The sequence below is a fragment of the Myotis myotis genome, unplaced genomic scaffold (genome assembly GCF_014108235.1).
Source record: "Myotis myotis isolate mMyoMyo1 unplaced genomic scaffold, mMyoMyo1.p scaffold_m19_p_1, whole genome shotgun sequence".
NCBI classification, from domain to species: domain Eukaryota; kingdom Metazoa; phylum Chordata; class Mammalia; order Chiroptera; family Vespertilionidae; genus Myotis; species Myotis myotis.
Window position 1 is genome coordinate 174,839,965 of NW_023416313.1, and position 20,634 is coordinate 174,860,598.

General features: G+C 36.6%; 1 protein-coding gene across 13 annotated transcripts in view; it reads left to right on the top strand.

Annotated features, from left to right (window-relative positions):
• Positions 1-20,634, top strand: part of RNF111 (ring finger protein 111) — a 105,341-nt gene that overhangs the window by 65,539 nt on the left and 19,168 nt on the right. For 7 of the 13 annotated variants that reach the window (XM_036303169.1, XM_036303176.1, XM_036303095.1 and 4 more), the window contains exons 4-8: positions 3,219-3,382; positions 6,446-6,640; positions 6,947-7,006; positions 14,098-14,417; positions 18,189-18,447. In XM_036303169.1, the coding sequence (XP_036159062.1) occupies positions 3,219-3,382; positions 6,446-6,640; positions 6,947-7,006; positions 14,098-14,417; positions 18,189-18,447 (998 nt within the window). The remainder of the gene's footprint in view (positions 1-3,218; positions 3,383-6,445; positions 6,641-6,946; positions 7,007-14,097; positions 14,418-18,188; positions 18,448-20,634) is intronic. The other 6 variants (XM_036303141.1, XM_036303113.1, XM_036303122.1 and 3 more) reach the window with 3 other exon arrangements.

Sequence of the window (20,634 nt, forward strand, 5' to 3'; positions counted from 1 at the left end):
CGCTTAATGTTCAAGCAGATGTATTTACCACGGTAATGGTCAGTGATCTTGAAAAAGACACACACTATGCCTTGGTTGGCATGGCTCAGTGGTTAGAGTGTGGTCTGTGCACAGAGGGTCTCGGGTTTGTTTCCCGGTCAAGAGTACATATCTGGGTTGCAGGTTTGATCCCCAGCCCCAGATGGGGCGCATGTGGTTGGCAAGTAATTGATGTCTCTTTCTCACATTAATATTTTTATGTCTCTATCTCTCCCACTCTAAAAATCAGTGGGGAAAAAATATCCTTGGGTGAGGATTAACAGTAACAAAAAAAGAGGCACATAGTGCTTATGACCCATATTTATTTTCCTTATTGTTAAATAAGGTATTAAGTTTGTCACTGTTTAGCTGGCACTTTGCCCTTTCTCTTTAAGATAATGCATCTGTGTTTCAGATTCTTTTGTGTCAGGATTTAATAGTTGCCACACGCATCAACTGTCCATAAATCAACTTTTTTGTTGATGCTCCACTAAGCATAATATTTGAGTTAAGGCATCCTATGTAGCTTTCACAAGAGTATTGCAAAGTGGACCTGGAACTTCCTGCAGCTGTTAACAGCTTCCCAGAAATAAACTACACAGTCTCATTAGAATCTTGGTTTCTTAGAATTTTAAATGGTAATCTCTCCTCATCCAAAACCATTTCATCCTGAGACACTTGTTTACTATTATGTTTCAGTCTATACAATTCTTCTTGGAATGTGCTTTCCTATTTATTTAATTTTATTTTTACTTTTACTAATTTCAGAGAGGAAAGGAGAGGGAGAGAGAGAGAGAGATAGAAACATCAAAGATGAGGGAGAATCATTCAGTTGCTGCCTCCTGCACACCCCACACTAGGGAGTAAGCCCATAACCAGGGCATGTACCCAGGCTGGGATTCGAACCTTGATCTCCTGGTTCATAGGTCAGCGCTCAACCACCAAGCCATGCTGGCTGGGCTTCTTTTTTTTGTTTGTTTGTTAATCCTTATCCGAGGATATTTTTCCATTGATTTTTAGAGAGAGTGGAAAGGGGAGAGAGACAGAGAGAAAGAAACATCATTATGAAAGAGACACATTGATTGGTTGCCTCTCACACAAGCCCCGACCAGGGCCAGGGCCCTGGAGCTTGCAATTGAGGTATGTGCCCTTGACTGGAATCGAACCCGGGACCCTTCAGTCTGCAGGCTGATTCTCTATCCACTGAGCCAAACTGGCTAGGGCTGTAATGTCCTTTTTTTACTGTGTCTCAGGAATTAATCTTCATACTCCTGTTTTTTCATTTGAACCTTTTCAAAACTCTTGAGCTCTTTTCTGAATGGTTGAGTTTGCACCCCTGATGAACTGAATATTAATGAATTTGGCTCACTCTTTTCATGCATGGTAACAATAAGCCTATAAGCAGTTTTACATTCAGCTTTGGCAGAAGAAAACACTGACTTCATAAGCCCCACCTTCCAAAAACATGTATTTTTCTCCTGGAGCTTTAGGACTGCATATATTACCCTCTGTACCCTCAGTCATTCAGATCATTACAGTGAATCCTTAAAAATATTTGTAATGAAATGTACAAGGTAAGAAATTTAGGTACACATATACAATACCATACATATGATTAAAAGATGATAACAGCCGAAACCGGTTTGGCTCAGTGGATAGAGTGTCGGCCTGCGGACTGAAAGGTCCCAGGTTCGATTCCGGTCAAGGGCATGTGCCTGGGTTGCGGGCACGTCCCCAGTGGGAGATGTGCAAGAGGCAGCTGATCGATGTTTCTCTCTCATCGATGTTTCTAACTTTCTATCTCTCTCCCTTCCTCTCTGTGAAAAATCAATAAAAATATATTAAAAAAAAAAAAAGATGATAACAGTTAGGTGTTGACGGTTTGTGGATTATATACTTTAAAAGCACAACGCAGTTGAAACAAGTGATGTTTCTTTTTTTTTTTTTTAATATATTTTATTGATTTTTTACAGAGAGGAAGGGAGAGAGATAGAGAGTCAGAAACATTGATGAGAGAGAAACATCGATTAGCTGCCTCCTGCACATCTCCTACTGGGGATGTGCTCGCAACCCAGGTACGTGCCCTTGACCGGAATCGAACCTGGGACCCTTCAGTCCGCAGGCCGACGCTCTATCCACTGAGCCAAACCGGTTTTGCCACAAGTGATGTTTCTTAAGGCTACAAATTGCAGATCTTCCTCCAGTTACAATGGGGGTTACATCCCAATAAACCCATTGAACGCTGAAAACACCGTAAGTTGAAAATGCATTTAAATAATATTAAATACCAATTCTATCTCAAAACCAATCAAGAAAAGAAAAAAAAGAGAAAGTGCATTTAATGCAACTAACCTACTAAACATCATAAGTTAGCCTGGCCTACCTTAAATGTACTTAGAACACATTGCCTAAAGTTGGGCAAAATCATCAGTGAATACACACTGAATACACAGTATCCATTGTTTATCCTCATAGTCAGGTGGCTAATTGGGAGCTGTGGCTTGCTGCCATTGCCCAGCCTCACAAGAGAGTATCATACCACATATTGCTAGCACAGGAAAAGATAAAAATTCAGTGTTTGTAGTACAGTTTCTACTGAAAGCATCTTGCTTTCAAACCATTGCAAAGTCAAAAAATCCTAAATTGAACCATTAAATCAGGGACCATCTGTAGTAAACTAGCTGCAACTATCCTTACCCTTTCTGATCCCAGGAAATTTCTCTAGTGTCTTGAATCTCTTTTAGATCAGTACCAGAAACTTACTGGTAGCTTGGTTTAGGACTCCCCAAGTGTTCTGGTGTTGATATTTTTGTTACTTTACCTATTGTGAAAAATGTAGGTATTTACATAAAAAGTAAATAATTGATTGTAACCCGGGTGAATATTCACACTAACTATTGAAAAGAGCGTTATTCTTGAAACTGTATCCTGTATTTCACACCAGTGATTGGTGTAAAATGATAACGTATCATTTCTCATATTCTTAGATCAGTTGGTTGGTAAATATTTCATTCAGAAAATATTTATTGAGTGCCAGACAGACATTGTGCTAGTCATAACTTTTAATTTTGTGACCATTATTTCTTTGGAGAAGTCTTACATGAAGTATTTCCCAACTCACTCTGTAAAGAAAGGCTTATTATTTCTTGGTAACTGAATTTTTTTTTATGTTTACTAATTTAATATTGATATCATTTAAGGTCTCGTTCAACCCTTGGACACTCCAGATCTCATTGGAGCCAAGGTTCAAGTTCTCATTCAAGTCGACCACAGGAGCCACGGAACCGCAGTAGGATTTCTACTGTGATACAGCCCTTGAGGCAGAATGCAGCAGAAGTTGTGGACCTTACTGTTGATGAAGATGGTAAGGTGGAGTAGTAACTGTAGAATTATGAAGAAAACTTGATAAAATGAAATATCTTACTATGCTATTAAACTACAGAGAAGTTTTCAGATTTTTAAATCTTATTTTTCAATTTGCAGTAATAACCTTGGTTATAATATAGTAATTGTGCCTAAAATTTTTTCTGGTTATTTTTTTATTGCTTGGTAGTTATTTTCTTAGAAAAAAATTTTTTTTACAAGTGATAGTTTAATATATTCTCAGACTTACCTATTATATTAATTTATAATATTGTCATACTTTACCTTTTGCTATAAAAAATAGAAATGGCACTTAAAATTTTTTCTTTTAAAACTTTACCTGAGGACAGGAGGTGGGGATGGGCGGGAGAGGGCAGAGGGGAAACGGGAGAGAGAGACATAGATGTTATTGAGAAGCTTCAGTTGGCAGAGAGAGAGAGAGAGAGAGAGAGAGAGAGAGAGAGAGAAAGAGAAACATAGATATGATTGAGAAGCTTCAATTGGCTGCTGCCTATATGCGCTCAACTGGGAATGTGAACCTGCAACCTAGGTATGTGCCCTGATCAGGAATCAAAACTGCAACCTTTCATTGTATGGGATGACATTCAGCCTAGCCACTTTGGACTCACAAGGGCAGAAATGACACTTTTGAATTATGGACAACAGTAAAGTCCTATAACAATTCAAATGGTAAATACTGGTTATTTGTAATGTCATTTACTTTTATTTTTATTTTATTTTTAATATATTTTATTGATTTTTTACAGAGAGGAAGGGGGAGGGATAGAGAGTTAGAAGCATCAATGAGAGAGAAACATCAATTCAGCTGCCTCCTGCACACTCCCTACTGGGGATGTGCCCGCAACCAAGGTATATGCCCTTGATTGGAATCGAACCTGGGACCCTTCAGTCTGCAGGCTGATGCTCTATCTGCTGAGCCAAACCAGTTAGGGCTGTCATTTACTTTTAAAAGTATGTTATTCTTTAATGTAATATAGTATGTACCTTGTGCTGCTTAGTTTTAGTGTTTTGTTTTGGCTTATAACTGCTCTGAGGAAGGAAAGCTATAGTTAGTAAACAGGGATTAGGGAAAGTGGTAGCATGTTTGCATATATGACTACATATATGAATTTTCCTACATGTTGAGAATTATCTTCAGGAATTATTAGTTTCATCTTAGAAGGAAGTGGTCAATCATAATTTTCTTAGGGAGGTGGTCAACTATGTATAAATTTGTTAACTTTGGGGGTTAGCTATAAATTGGGGAAAAGATACATTAAATAGATAGAAATAGAGGCCTTGGGCAATCAGTTCTTAGATAGGCTGTTTGCAGTTTGGATGATCCTAGTTTAGAGTACTAGTACTTTGGAATTAAGATGCTTATGAAGAGATAATTTATTTCCATAGCCTGCATTCATTCAACAGTGCCTTGGTTTTTATTTTGAAGCATTATAAATTACCCGTAAGTCAGTGGTTAATATAATAGGGATTAATTAAAGGTTAATTGGAGTTAGTTAAATATAGGATGGCTAGTTTGAAAACTTTCTGTGTGTTTATTATGTGACACCTATTATCTGGTAAGTAGGAAAAGGTGACAGAGTAGCCTTTTAACCCATTAGAATTAGTCTAACCAAACTATTTCAACTACATTAATAGTATTTCAGTGATCAGTAGATGCCCTCTTCTCCCAACTAGTTTCTTTCAGTGGAAACCTTTCTCTCATTAAAAATAAACCAAAAACTTAACTATATCAATTAGACCAGTGGTTCTTAACTGGCTGTCCTTTTGTGTCCCTGGAGACATTTGTCAATATCTATAGCCGTTTTTGGTTCTCACAGTTGGGAGGAGAGTGCTGCTAAACATACTGTACAGGACAGGCTCCCTCAATCCCCACTCCCACACCCAACAAAGAATTGTCCAGCCCAAAATATCAGTACTGCTAAGGTTGAGAAACTGTTATAAAGCATTTGCAAATAAACATAGGTTCCTCCCTTCACCTTTTAGCTGCAAGCAAATGCATTTGTTTAAGGAACCAGAGTGCAATGTTCCATAGACCAAGCAGGTACTATTCGTGTTTCAGGAGTCTGCATTTCACACTGCATTATATAAAATAGTTGTCCTCTCATTCTACATCACATTAAGAGAGTCCCTCTTTTTAAGAGTTGATTGTTATTGTATAGTTATAACAATTAGATTCTCTATTTTTAAACAACTATTTTATAATCAGTTTAAAATATAAATCATTCATAAGTTAAAATCTGCTTGAAATTTCTTATACATTCCACTACAAAATTTTTAAATTTTTATTAAAAAGTACTGCTGAATATTTACAAAAAAGTTTTGAAAGACATACCAAAGTACATGTAAAAAGAGATTAAAATATATTATACATCATAGATAATGTTAATTATGTGATTACTATGTAAAACATTATTCAAAATAATGTTTATTAAATTATTGGTATATGTAATGCATCATACAAAGTGCTTTATATATGTGTGATCTCAGTTCATCCTAGCAGTAGTTCTATGAAGAAAGTTCTATGAAGAATACTTTCCTAATTCTATAGGTGAGAAAATGAAAAGTGGTTATGTAACTTATCCAGGATCGTCCTATCAGTAGTGAAATTAGACTTACTTTCCAAGCATCTGATTCTGGAATCCATACTTAAAAGGGGAAAGAGCTGTTTGTAACACCTGACAGCTTATAATAATACGTATGAACATAGCAGAGAAACTTTTACTTTCTTTATCCTCTTTTCTTTTTTATGATAGATCAGAAAACTTATATAATCATTATTCAAAAACCCTGTTAATCGTCTGAATTATTAGAATATGCATTTGTTGGATTTTTAAAAATGCAGTGATCATACGTTAGTAACGACATTTTAATGTTAACAGTTTAACTTCATGAAAGCTTTTTTTACTATATATTGTACTTCCTACAGAGTTCATATTATTAAAGTTTGCTTTAACATTTATCATAAAAATGTTAGCTTGGATTAAAATATAACCCATTACCTAATTTGTATTGAAATGTTGACTAAACATTTTATATTTTATAGAACCTACTGTAGTACCAACCACTTCTGCAAGAATGGAATCACAAACCACAAGCGCTTCCACTAACAATTCCAATCCATCTACCTCTGAGCAGGCCTCTGATACTGCTTCAGCTGTCACTAGTAGCCAATCCTCCACAGTGTCAGAGACTTCAGCTACTCTTACAAGCAATAGTATGACTGGTACTTCTATAGGAGGTATGTAAAAATGGGGGGGGAGGAGGGACTCTTTTTTTATTACATTTGTTAAAAGATTCTTTTCAGATTTTAGCTGTATTAGCAAGAACATAGTCTTAGAGTCAACATCATATGTGAGCTAAATAGTCTCAGTTAGAATTAGACTATGATTTCATATTTGAGTTTGTGTGCTATATGTTGCCAAAGTATCATAGCTCAACTGAAAGAAATTGGGGGAATTAAATGTCTGACTCCAAAATTGTGAGCAGCAAAAGAAAAAATAGGTAAGTTAAACTAATCAACATTGAAAATTTTTATACATCAAAGGACATCAAGAAAGTGAAAGACAACTTACAGATGGGAGAAAACTTGAAAATCATACATTTGGTAAGGATCTAATATACAGAATATGTAAAGAACTCACACAACTCACCAATAAAAAGGAAAACAACTCTGTTTAAAAATGGGGTGAAGGATAGCCCTAGCCTCTTTGGCTTAGTGGATAGAGAGCATCAGCCTGTGGACTAAAGAGCCCTGGGTTTGATTCTGGTCAGTGGCACATGCCCGGGTTGGGGGCTCGATCCCCAGTAGAATGTGTGCAAGAGGCAGCCAGTGAATGATTCTCTCTCATCATTGATGTTTCTCATTGATGTTTCTATCTCTCCCTTTCTCTCTGAAGCCAAGAATAAATAAATAATAAATAGTTGAAGGATTTGTATAGATATTTTTTCCATAGAAGATATACAAATGACTAAGAACTACATGAAAACATCATTAGTTAGTAGGGAAATACAAATCAAAATCACAGTGAATTACCACTTTACACCCAATAGGATGTCTATACTTAAAAACAAAACAAAACAGTAAATCATAAAATAACCAGTGTTGAGTAGAATGTGGAGAAATTAGAACCCTTATGAATAATTTGGTGGGAATGTAAAATGGCACAGCCATTGTTAGAACACTATAGCTTCCAGTCGAGATGATGGAGTAGATAAATGTACTTGTATCCTTCCACAACCACATTAAAATGACATCTAAACTACGGAACAACCACCATTCAGAACTGTCTGAAATCTAGCTGAACAGAAGTCCTATAACTAAGGACATAAAGAGAAGGCCATATCGAGACTGGTAGGAAGGACAGAGACATGGAATGAGTTAGTCCCATACTCACATGTGATGGTTAAAAATTGGGAGGGATATGTCGGCTGTAGAGGTCCCTTCTTAGGAGTGAAGGGCCCCAACCCAGGCCTCTCAGCCCAGGGTTCCAGTCTTGGGAAGAGAAGTCCCCAAACTTCTGGCTGTGAAAACCGTCAGGGATAGTGGCTGAGTATGATGGGAGAGTTGCTGGAGACTGAGGTGTTCCTCTCAAAGGGCATGCACATGGCCTTCCTCAGACTCACTAGCTATAACCTCCAGCACTGGGGCAGCAGCTCAAAAGGCACCAGGGACATGGGGAGGAACTGAATTGTCTGGCTTTGGGGCAAGGATTGGAGGGGCAGCTTTCTCCCAGATAGAAGTGCTGGCCTATTCCGTCATTCCTTTGCTGAGTCCTATCCCCCACAAAACCAGATAGTGGATGCTATATCTGAGTCTATCAACCTGACACACTATTCACCCTACATTGATGATTCCCTGAGATCCCCTCCCACCCAAGACAATGTCCATCCCAAATTTTGGGTTCACTCAAGCCCTTTTCAATGACTTTTCCACTGGTGAAGGAAATAGACATACAAGTCCAAGAAGCACAGAGAATTCCAAACGATGAACCCCAAGAGGCCACACCAAGACATATAATTAAAATGGCAAAGATTAAACTCAAAGAGAATTTTAAGAGCAGCAAGTGGAAAGCAGTTTGTTACCTACAAGTGAGATCCCATAAGACTCAGCAGTTTAAATGCAAATGGATTAAATGCTCTAACCAAAAGACATGGTGGCTGAATGGATAACAAAATTAAGACCCTTACATATGCTGACTACAGGAGATTCACTTCAGATTGAAAGACACACACACAGACTAACAGTAAGGGATGCAAAAAGATATTTCATTAAAATAAAAAAAAGCTAGTGTAATAACACTTATACTAGACAAAATATATTCTAAAACAAAGGCTATATAAAAAGAGATAAAGGACCCAGCAATTCCACTTCTTGGTATTTCTCTGAAGAAACCCAAAACACTAAATCAAAGACATGTACAGCCTTATGTTCATTGCAGCATTTGTTACAATAGTCAAGATACGGAAGCAACCTAAGTGGTGTTCATGTATAGATGAATAGGTAAAGAAGAAGGGGTGTGTGTGTGTGTGTGTATGTGTGTATGTGTGTAAAATGGAATATGACTCAGCTGTAAAAAAGAATGAAATCTTGCTATCTGCAACAATATGGATGGACCTAGGATGGGCACAATATCTGAGTGAAATAAGTTAGGAAGACAAATTCCATGTGATTTCACTTATATGTGGAATTTAAAAAATAAAATAAATGAACACGCAGAACAGAAACAGACTCATAGATACAGAACATTTTGACAGTTGCCAGATGGCAAAGGCTTGGGGGATGATGAAAGAGATGAAAGGATTAAGAACTACTAATTAGTAGTTACAGAATAGTCATGGGGATGTAAAGGATAGCATAGGGAATATAGTCAGTAATATTGTCGTAACTATGTATGGGGTCAGATGGGTACTAGATTTATTTGGGATATTACTTTGTAAGTTATATAAATGTCTAATCAATGGGTTGTATGTGTGAAACTAATATAATATTGTACAATAACTAATTGATAAATAAAAAGTTATTTTTAAAAAATGTTAAATTTAGAGCTATCATATTACCCATGATTCCACTCAGGTATATACTCAAAAGAATTGAAAGTGGATGGGAATTTTTTAAAGTTTGATGATGTCTTTTTTCTTAGTTTTATTTGTTTGTTCTTTTGGTGTCATGTCTAAGAAACCATTGCCTAATCCAAGGTCATAGGATTTACTCTGTGTTTTAAGAGTCTATAGTTTTATCTCTTATCTCAGATTATTTCTTACTAGAGGTCCAGTGCACAAATTCGTGCATGGGTGGGGTCTCTTGGGGTGGTCTGTGGGGATTGGGTCCCAGCTTGAACCCCCAGCCTTGCAGCCCCGCAGCCCTGCCTGGCACCCTGCTATGGCCTGGCACCACCCCCCCACCTACTCCACCATCCTGCCTGCAGGGGGATTGATTGGGGCCAGGCCCCCCCGCCCAGCTTCCTCAGTGCCTGGGAGCTGAATGGTGGCCCTGCCCTCCTCCACTCCCCCCCGCCCCCATCTCCATCTGTGGGGCAATCGGTGGGGTGATTGGGCCCCCGCTTGCACCCGCCATGGCCTGGCACTGCCCGCTCACCTGCTCCAGCATCCCACCAAGGTTGCATTCTCATTGTGGCCGGCAGCACCTGCACTGCCACCTGCTGCCAGCGCCATGTTCTGCGCCACCCCTGGTAGTGCACGGCAAAGCGAGTGGTTGAACTACTGTTGAACAATTTGCATATTAGGCTTTTAGTAGAATATTTTATTTTATTTATTGGATATTTTAATTAGCATTGTTATCGCTAGTTTTTTCTTCTGTCATTTAGTTATTATCTATCATATTATCATTTAATTCTTAAAAACTTCTTGATGTTATTATTCTTCCCATCAGAAATGAAGAAATCTGGAGTGTTAAATATTTTCAAGGTTAATAATCTTTGAGGCAGAGATTTGAACTCTATTCATTTACTCCTCTTTCCTGATAGCTTTATGTACCCTTATTCTTATCTGGATTTTATGTGACAGAGTCCCAACTTTATTTCAAGATAGTCTCAAATCTTTCATTTATTTATTCATTCATTCAAGACCCTTGGTCACCCGGGATTCACATTTAATCTCCTAAGTAGCAGCATTACAACCTGAATGGCCTTATGGTATCACTGTAACGATATTGATGGATAGACTTTGTGTTGTATTTCTCTGGACTAGGAGGACCTTGTTCCAGGCCAGATTGTTCCTCTGTATAAACCTGATAGACGCATATACAGATATTCAGGATACATTAGGGGCACTCAGTTCTTACGGCTTCATTTTATTCTATGACTCTATAGAACATCAGTCACCTATTTTCTTCACATCTTGTCCTTACTTTGCATTTTTTAAAAAAATTCTGTACTGTTTAAAGTATTATGTATGTCTCCTTTTTCCCCCATTGACCATTCCCCAGCCACTCTCAGCCCCCAGAACATGTCCTCATCCCCCTAGTATCTGTGTCCATTGGTAATGTTTATATGCATGCACACAAGTCCTTTGGTAGATCTCTTATCCTGTTATAACTTTGCATTTTATTGCATAGTTCCAACCTTGGAAAACTTAAGCCAGTTTTGCTCTATTCAGGTTTTTAAATTGGGCTAACAAAATGCATAGAACCAAGCAGATTGGATGTATGGTGTCTAATCTCAGGCTTTTGGTAGAAAGTTGCCATAGTATGATGTATCTTAATCAGTTACCTTTTCTTCCTCTCAATGGCTATTCCAAAATTCTCTCATTCTCCTTAAAACTTTTATTCCTTCAGGGGAAAGTAAAAAAAAAAAAAATAAATGGAGGGAGGTTAAAGCTCTGGCCAGGTAGCTCAGTTGTTTAGAGCATCGTCCTGATACTCCAAAGTTGCAGGTTTTATCTTCATTTAAGGCACATACAAGAAGCAACCAATGAATGCATAAATAAAAAGTGGAACAACAAATCCATTTTCTCTCTCTTATATTCAACTTAGTGGTTCAGTTATAATGCCGATTGATTTATATCTTAAATTGACTTTATGCTTGATGATGAGCTACTTGAAGATCAAAGATCAGGTCTGTCCTTTCCTTTTTTTGTTAATTCTCACCCAAGGATTTTTTAAAAAATATATTTTATTGATTTTTTACAGAGAGGAAGGGAAAGGGATAGAGAGTTAGAAACATTGATGAGAGAGAAACATCAATCAGCTGCCTCCTGCACACTCCCCACTGGGGATGTTCCCACAACCAAGGTACGTGCCCTTGACCGGAATCGAACCTGGGACCCTTGAGTCCGCAGGCCGATGCTCTATCTGCTGAGCCAAACCGGTTAGGTCCCAAGGACTTTTTTCATTGCTTTTTCAGCAAGAGAGTGGAAGGGAGGGAGGGGGGAGAGAGAGAAACATGGATATGAGAGAGACATATCAATTGGTTGTCTCCTGCACACTCCCAGACGTGGGGAGCAAACCTGAAACCCAGGTATCCACACCCTTGAACAGTAATGGAACCTGTGACCCTTTGGTGCGCAGACCGAGATTCTAACCACTGAGCTACCGGCCAAGGCTCCAGTGCCTTTTGTAAGTCCTTTACCATATCATTATTTTGTGTAAGACTTGCCAAGTGAATGAATAAATGCATGATTACATCTCAATAATTCTCCTACAGTTACAGTGAAAGGACTTTAACCAGCTTGATATCACTGGTCTGTAGAGTTAATTTTCCTGGTGCAGGTTTGTGATTGTCTCATTTTTGGTGGATACTCTGGGCTAATTTTAATAAAAAATGTTTTATTTACTTGATCAGATATTTCTGTATTTCACTTCTAATTTATGGCAGTTTTCTTTGGTCAATAACTCTCCTTTAAATTTTTATTTCTTGATTTTAGAGAGAAGGAAGAAGGAGGAGGAAGGGGGAGAGAGAAATATCTATTTGTTGTTCCATTTACTTATGCATTCATTGATTGTTTCTTTGAGTTGCTAACCTGTTTGAGCAACAAAGATGTTTTGAACTGTAGGAAAATAGACAATTTAATTGGAGGCCAAAACTGTACCCTAACAAGTAGAACTATAAGGCCAGCCTTCTTTTTGAGGCCACGCTTTTAATGATCTGACCCCTTAAATATGCGCTCAGTCTTAAATATATTCTAGTCATTGTACTTCCTTTTCTTTCACTCTGAGTTTTGTATTTGAAATATTTGAAAACATAGAAGGTGTACATTCTTTCTGAATAAGGTAAGTGTCATATCTGTCACTCCAGTCACAGTTCTTGTAATCCATAGATTTGCTCTTGTTACAAACTCATCTCTTGAGTTATACAAAATCCTCAAATAATTGGATTTGTAAAATTAAAGTATCAGAATTGTAAGGTACCAGGAAAGTCATTTAGGCCATCCATTGAATGGATTTAGTGTCCCAGAGGTTTTCAATCTTTTTTTTTTTCCCTGAAGTAACACAATAAATGACATTCACTTGCACAACATTTTGACATGGGGGCTGAGATAAAACCCTGAAAATGTTGCAGGAAGTACTGCTCCTGTAATAATGAGTTTATTGCTACAAATATTACAGCATGTAGAAAATAGGTACTTAATGTTTGATTTAGCATAGCTAAGATAGGCTGTTGATCATAATCAGTTCCTGATTGCTGGTTGTAACTCTGTCCAGGTTATTCAAGAAATTTGAAATCCAAATGAATGAAAGTGATATAGTGCTATAATTTATGTTTTTAAAAGTAAACACCTTGTCCACTTGCATAGTTTTTTGTTACAAATTACTTGTAATATTTAACCTCTCATCTAATGCTAATAAGATAGTACTAATCCAGTAGGCAATTAAGAGATTAGTAAAAAGTAGTCATTTTTTTCTATCCAAGTTTACGGACTCCTGAATTCTAGTGTCCAGCTTAAGAACCTTTACAAAAGGGTTCAGGAAATTTGCCCAAATTCGCCAGACTAGGAGCTTGGAAAGAAAACTACACAGATACTACAGAACAGGGATTAGATCATAGACCTCCCACAGAAGGGAACCAGTGAAGGCAGGGTAGGACATGAATGGGAGGGCAGACCCAGGAGAATTACAGGGAGGTTTGCTGCAGTCAAACCTATCAACCAGAGCCTAAAGCACCACCACCCAAATTCATTTATGTGAGCCCATAAATTCCCTTACTTGTTTCAGCCAGTTTTTGTTGTATTTTTATACCATTTGTTAGTAACCAGAAGATTCCTAATTGGTACATTGACTCAGAAGAGATCAGCTAGGTACTGTGAGCCAAATGGGAGGAGAATATTCCTGGTATCAGTTACTCTAGAAATAAGGCTAGAACAATGGTACTCCAGAATCCTAAGGGTTCTGAGGAGATGCCTCCGGGGTCATATGCGTGATGTGGGAGGAAAAGACACAGCTCGGTTCTCCACTTTTCTAATTTATACATTCTAAGTAAAAAATTTTATCTCCATATTTATCTGTTTTATATAGTTTCCACATAATACATAGTTTGAGGAGAGGCTGTATGTTAATATGTATGTTATAACTACTTTTAGAAGTTACATGATATGTATGTTAAACTGTGGCACTATCATATCCTTTTTTACAGAACTTACTAAACATTAATTCTTTATTTACTTATTTATATACAGAACCTATTTATTACACAGTGATATTTGATCATTTGATTTTTCTATGCATTTCTTTTCTGTTACAAGATGACTTGAGGAGAGCTGCATCTAGTGCTGTAACAGAAAATGGCCCTCCTGCAATGCCAAGGTTACCTTCCTGCTGTCCCCAGCACTCGCCATGTGGAGGGTCGTCACAGAATCACCATGCATTAGGACATCCACACACAAGTTGCTTTCAGCAGCATGGCCACCATTTTCAACATCACCACCACCACCATCATACTCCCCACCCAGCTGTCCCAGTTTCTCCCTCCTATAGTGATCCTACATGCCCTGTGGAAAGACCTCCACAAGTACAAGCACCTTGTGGAGCAAATAGTAGTTCTGGTACCAGCTACCATGACCAGGTATGTGGAATTTATGACTTTTTCTTTCTTTTCTAAAATTTTAAAATATTGGGTGTTGTTGTTTTTTTCAGGAGGAAAAAACATACCTAATAATACTTTTATATGCTAAATAAGTCATTATTCTATTGACCATGCAAAAGTGACCTAATTTAGTGGTCTGTAATTTTTTCTTTTACTTAAGTCTCCAGGATTTTTTGATGGTCCAAATCAGGGGTGGGGTACGTCTGGCCCATGGGCCATACAAGGCCCAAGACATAATTTGGTCTAGCCCTGCCAAGGCATTAAGGGGTGAGTTTGACCAAATATAGCAGCCTAATTCTGTATGGCCCTCGAATGATGTTATAAATATACAAAGGGCCCTTGGCAGAAAAGAGGTTCTCCACCCCTGCTCTAAATTATTGCAGTTAATAGAGGGGGTCAGGGATGTAGAAAATCAGAAATGAAACTATTTTTTATTCTAGAATGGTTTTGGTTTTTTAGTTAAATACAGGTAAACCTGATCTTTGGGATTGTATTTCAAACAAAGTGTTGAAACTGCATTATTAATTTACTTAATGAGAAATTGAGAAATTCTCCCAGTTTTTACTCCTCTACCTCCTATTTTGGAGCTCCCTATAATCTCCATGAATCTCTAGAGATAAACAACCTTCTCAGATGCAAACCTGTAACATAGTTTCTTAGGAGCAGATGAGATTTTTAGTTTATAGGGAATTGAAATATCAGCAAAAAATTATAATTCAGTAAATTAGTTGATCATAGTGAACACTCAGAACGTCAAATAATACTGCATTAGTATTGGTGGTCACATGTAGTTAATGAAGTCAAGTTTATATGCTATTTTAACTTTTACTATGATATAAACTTGGGTGGTATATACTTTAGAAAACAAAACATGTTATTTCAAAGTAAAGTGGTAGCTGACCTATATCTTAGAAAAAATACTGGGGGAAAAAGTTAAAGAAAAAGATGAGGGGTTTAAGCAAAAAAAGAAAAAAGCACCTCATAGACACAGACAACAGTATGGTGATTACCAGAGGGAAAGGAGGTTGCGAGTAGGTAGATAGGGTAAAGGGGAGATAAATGGTGATGGAAGGAGACTTGACTTGGGATATTGGACAAAATATAGTATACAGATGATGTGTTACAGAATTGTACACCTGAAACCTATATAATTTTATTAACAAATGTCACCCCAATAAATTCAATTTAAAAAATAAACTTTAGAGCAACTGTTTTTTTTTGTGTGTGTTTTTTTTTTTTTGTATCCCTTGACCTTTCCTAAAGTACTTGTTTCATCTTTAAATTTTGATGGTTATCACTTCTGCATCTGACAAATTAAAATATAATTAAGAAATATTGGTGTTCCCTTAAAAAAACACAACACAACTAGGTGCTGTTATCGAGAAGAAATGTTAAAATGTTTAGTGGAAAATTTGATTTAAAAGATTTTAGATGATGTTTTGGTAACAGTTCTAAGTATTAATATCTACTAACCATCTAGACCTGTGTACTTCTTGGGAATGAAGACGCAAAAGGAAAACTTTTCAGTGAACTGAATGAAATGCCCTACTTAAAAGCAAAATTTCCTTTTACTAGAAATTTGGGCTGAAGAGGGGTTTATAATTATAGTAGGAAAATGGTGAAGAAGTGAATCTACCAACTTCTCCCACATTCATTCAAGAGCTGCCAAAAGGTGGGCCTTTTGTTCATAGAATGTTGTTGTTAAATAAAATAATAGAGCTGGTTTGAGAGATCAATTGTGTATGGCACATTTTCTTTCAACCTGACAGACTCAATTATAGGTAGAGTCTCTTACATTTCTGTTCAATATAAAATAAATATAACTTATACTGTCTCTAAGTAGATGTATTTGGACTACATACAAAACTTGAGGTAAATCAGCAGAATCAGGCATTCAGTGGTGACAGCAGATATGAAGGAGAATAGGAGTGAGGTTTTGGAAATATGAACAATTGAGATTCATATAGACATTTGGAATACTCTCTAATTAGGCACATGCTCATGAGATCACCTCCAGCTGAGACCTATGTGGCCACAATAGAAAGTGAAGAATGAGAGACATAAACTGATCTGAGGATTTGTGATCGTGTAAGTCTTATGATTGAGTGCCAGCTGTTGGATAGGCAGAGAAAGATTGGGGAGTATTAGGCCTGATAGCAAAGAAGTTGCAGTAGTCACTTGACTCTCTATAGTCTTTACTATTCCTTTGTGTGAGGCTTCTTTCTCTTTTGAAAGAGTAGTTCAGTATTATGCTTATAATCTATGTAAAGTAATATTTGCCATTTTTGTACCAATCTCGATTATCCTTCCTTCCCTCTAGAATAGAATTGAATGAACTGTTGGAATTGTGAAAAATTGGTTTTCCCCTTTGTTGGTTTTTCCCCCTTTCTATTTATTCTTTACTTGTAACTTTCCCTTCGGTTCCTTCCAGGAGGACCTTCACCCTACTTTACTCACTCTCTGGGAGTGTTCTTAATCAGTGACTGGAGAAAGAAGATAGGAAATTTGCTCACCTTCATAGTATGTTGATACTCCAGTGCATTTGCCAAATTTTAGCCTAAATAGGAAAATAGCGAAAGGATTTGAACCATAAATAAAAACTCTTGACCTCATAGTATTATTCTTGAACCTTATTTACCCAATTTGAGGGCATACATTATATTTTCCAACTCAAAAGAAAGAGGCCAGGCATTAATTAGTTGTAGACACATAACATAGAGGAAGAAAGGACCTATTCTTTTTCACCTTCCCACAGCTTCTTCCTTCCCTTTTAGCATCCACAGTTTCTTTTGTTTCTGGTGTCCCCTGAGCCTGGAGCCCACTGAAAGCACAGAGACCACTATTCTTCCTCCTTGAATGGCCTTGGCCTCTTATATTACCCAAGCTTTCTTTATCTCCAGCCCTCAGCTTCCAGTGTTGAATAGTTCCTATATATAATTCCATATATAACACCAAATCTTTACTAGTATATTATTTAATCACATTTTTAAAATTACAGCTATGGTGAACACTAAGCAAAAGATTTTGTATTTAAATTAATACAAATAAGCAATTCTATTTCTGTAATCTGCTTTAGATTAGAAGGTAAAGTGTTTTACATAGGAGTTTTCAGTGCTTTTGGAGGGGGGAGGAGGGAACTTAATTACTGATGAGTAGACTCTTGGGTTTATTTTCCAACTTAGTATATGGACTTTCCCCAAATTCATGTTTCTAATAAAAGGAATCTTATGCCCTTTGTTATCTTGGGTAATGCTGGCACTATTTAAGATTCAGTTGAATATGTGCTATATACACAGTTTAGAAATAGAACAAATTTTTACCTACAACCTTAATATTTTCAGTAATGTGATTACATGTTGTTCAAAGAAGTCCTAAATTACTAATCAGAATTTTGGGGTAAAGGAGAATATGGAAGTATGATTGAAAAGTTTTCTTTTTTTCTAAGATCTAGATAATGGAAGAGAAATAGACCTTAAAGTAATAATTAACTTTGTTCATCTTGTAGCATGGTCTTATGCTTGATTTTTAAAAATTGATTATAGATTTTAAGTATATAATTACAATTTTTACAATCAAAGATACACAGTATTTTCTTGGTGTTCAGTAGGTTTCACACTAAAAATTTTATTTTCAAATTCTTAATTCAAAGATTCTATTTTCTAGATTACGTTAGAAGTACTTTTATAGCATAACATGAAACAATGTTTTAAAAATCTTTAGAAAGATAAAATACAATTCCTCTTTATGCAGCAGGCTTTGCCAGTGGACCTGAGCAGCAATGCTATCAGAAGTCATGGAAGTGCTGGTTTTCATGGAGCATCTGCATTTGACCCCTGCTGCCCTGTTTCTTCTTCCCGAGCTGCAATCTTTGGCCATCAGGCTGCTGCTGCTGTCCCGAGCCAGCCGTTATCACTAGATGGTTATGGGTCAAGCATGGTTGCACAGCCCCAGCCCCAGCCCCCTGTACAAGCCTCACTCTCATCATGTCGACATTATATGCCACCTCCTTGTAAGTATAAATTTAACAGGCAGAAACCTTAGGGGCACCATATACAGGAAGCTTTTACATTCCAGTATGAAATTACCTTTCTGTCATCTTAATTTATAGATTTTTAGTATTTCCTTGCTCTAAGGAAATACTAAATGGGGTGTATTTTTCCCATTTCATCTTCCCTTCCCGCACATTCTCAAAACAGTCTTCTAAGGCAAAAAGGTCAGATGTTGTTTAAAAGGGTCAGGAAAATAAGTTTATTTTATTTTACATTTTAACATTTTAATATCTATGAAATTGAAATACATTTAATGGCATACTAGATTCCTATAAAAGGAAGTTTTAGGGAACTTAGATTTATCCTTTAAGATTAATGGAAAATTTGGAAGTTTAGTAGTTGTTTCTAGACACAGGAAAGTAAATTTTGAAATAAGAATTCTGAAACTTGCCCTAGCCAGTTTAGTTCAGTGGATAGAGCATCGGCCTGTGGACTGAAAGGTCCCGGGTTCAGTTCTGGTCAAGGGCATGTACTTTGGTTACGGGCACATCCCCAGTGGGGGATGTACAGGAGGCAGCTGATTGATGTTTCTCTCTCATGGATGTTTCTGACTCTCTATCCCTCTCCCTTCCTCTCTGTAAAAAGTCAATAAAGTACATTTTAAAAAAAAAAGAATTCTGAAACTTAACTGAGGCATTAGAATTCCTTGACAAAAGCTTTACCAGTTACAAAAGGTTTCCATATTCAGTAATGCAGGCAATTAAAATAGAATCAGACATGACTTTTTTAAAGAAATTGAAATCTATAAGATATCAGAAATAAGAAATAACCTAAAGCTATGTAACATGTATTTACTACTTCATTAAATCATAGGCTAGTAATCGTGGAAATTTAATAAGTACTTTGATTTAAGAACTGAAAATTTATGCAAGGAATAAACCAGGCTTTTATTCTGATTACATGGAAAGGATCATTTTCAGTTATATATATCATTAGATTTCTTATTTCATTCCTCTAATTTTTTTAAGTTTGTATTCTACATATAACTAGAGTCAAACCAGAATTTGTACAGTAAAACCTGGTGACATGATTTATTTTTACAATAATGCAACTTAACATTTAAAATGTAAGCTAGAAAACAGGTTTTGAAACAGTTTTTGCAAAGCATTGACAAATGGACAGATTCTGTACATGAACACTGGTATGAAATTATACAGATTTGTAATATTTGTTGATATTCATCTTCAACTGATCATCTTTTATTAAATACTCAAAATGTGTGGTTTTCTGCCCATCTCCTTTAAATAATATAGTGAGGCAACGTATAGTGAATTCATCCTTTTTAATGTCCTAATGAAGAAATAAATGTTTTAGACCAATTTGATTTATTATAAAAATAACGTGTACATCCTAAGAAGTTCAAGCTGCAGAATAATATAAAATGAGAAGTTAAAAGCCCTTCTCCCCACATCCTACTAATCTTAACACCATAGAGATAACAACTGTTTATAAAACCTTTTAGAAATTTTATTTGAACATACAAGTATATATATTTAAAAAATGGAATCATATTAAACATTATTTGCCTCTTGCTTTTGGATTCCTGATGTTTTTTAAATTTAATAATGCCTTGATTTTTTCCATAAACGGAAATTTTTTAGCACATAAAAATCTAGTTCATTGTTTTTAATACCTTTATAATATTCCATTACCAGTTCCTCTGTTGATGGACATTTAAATTGATTGTAGTTTTTTGGTTTTTTAAAAATATATTTTATTGATTTTTTTACAGAGAGGAAGGGAGAGGGAAAGAGAGTTAGAAACATCGATGAGAGAGAAGCATCGATCAGCTGCCTCCTGCACACCCCCTACCAGGGATGTACCTGCAACCAAGGTACATGCCCTTGACTGGAATCGAACCCAGGACCCTTCAGTCCGCAGGCCGACGCTCTATCCACTGAGCCAAACCAGTCAGGGCGATTGTTTGTAGTTTTTTAATCTATCTGTAGGATAACTTCCTAAGAGTGAGATTGCTGGGTCAAAGTGACATATTGAACTTTTAGGAAGTTGAATATCAGTAACTTACTTTTTTTTTTTTTTTTTAACTCGCAAGAACACATAAAATAGGGAAGGAAGAGAAATAATCTGTAGATGGTATTTTTCCACAATGGTTAGCAATCTGTTTTGTTTAGATATATAGTGATTAT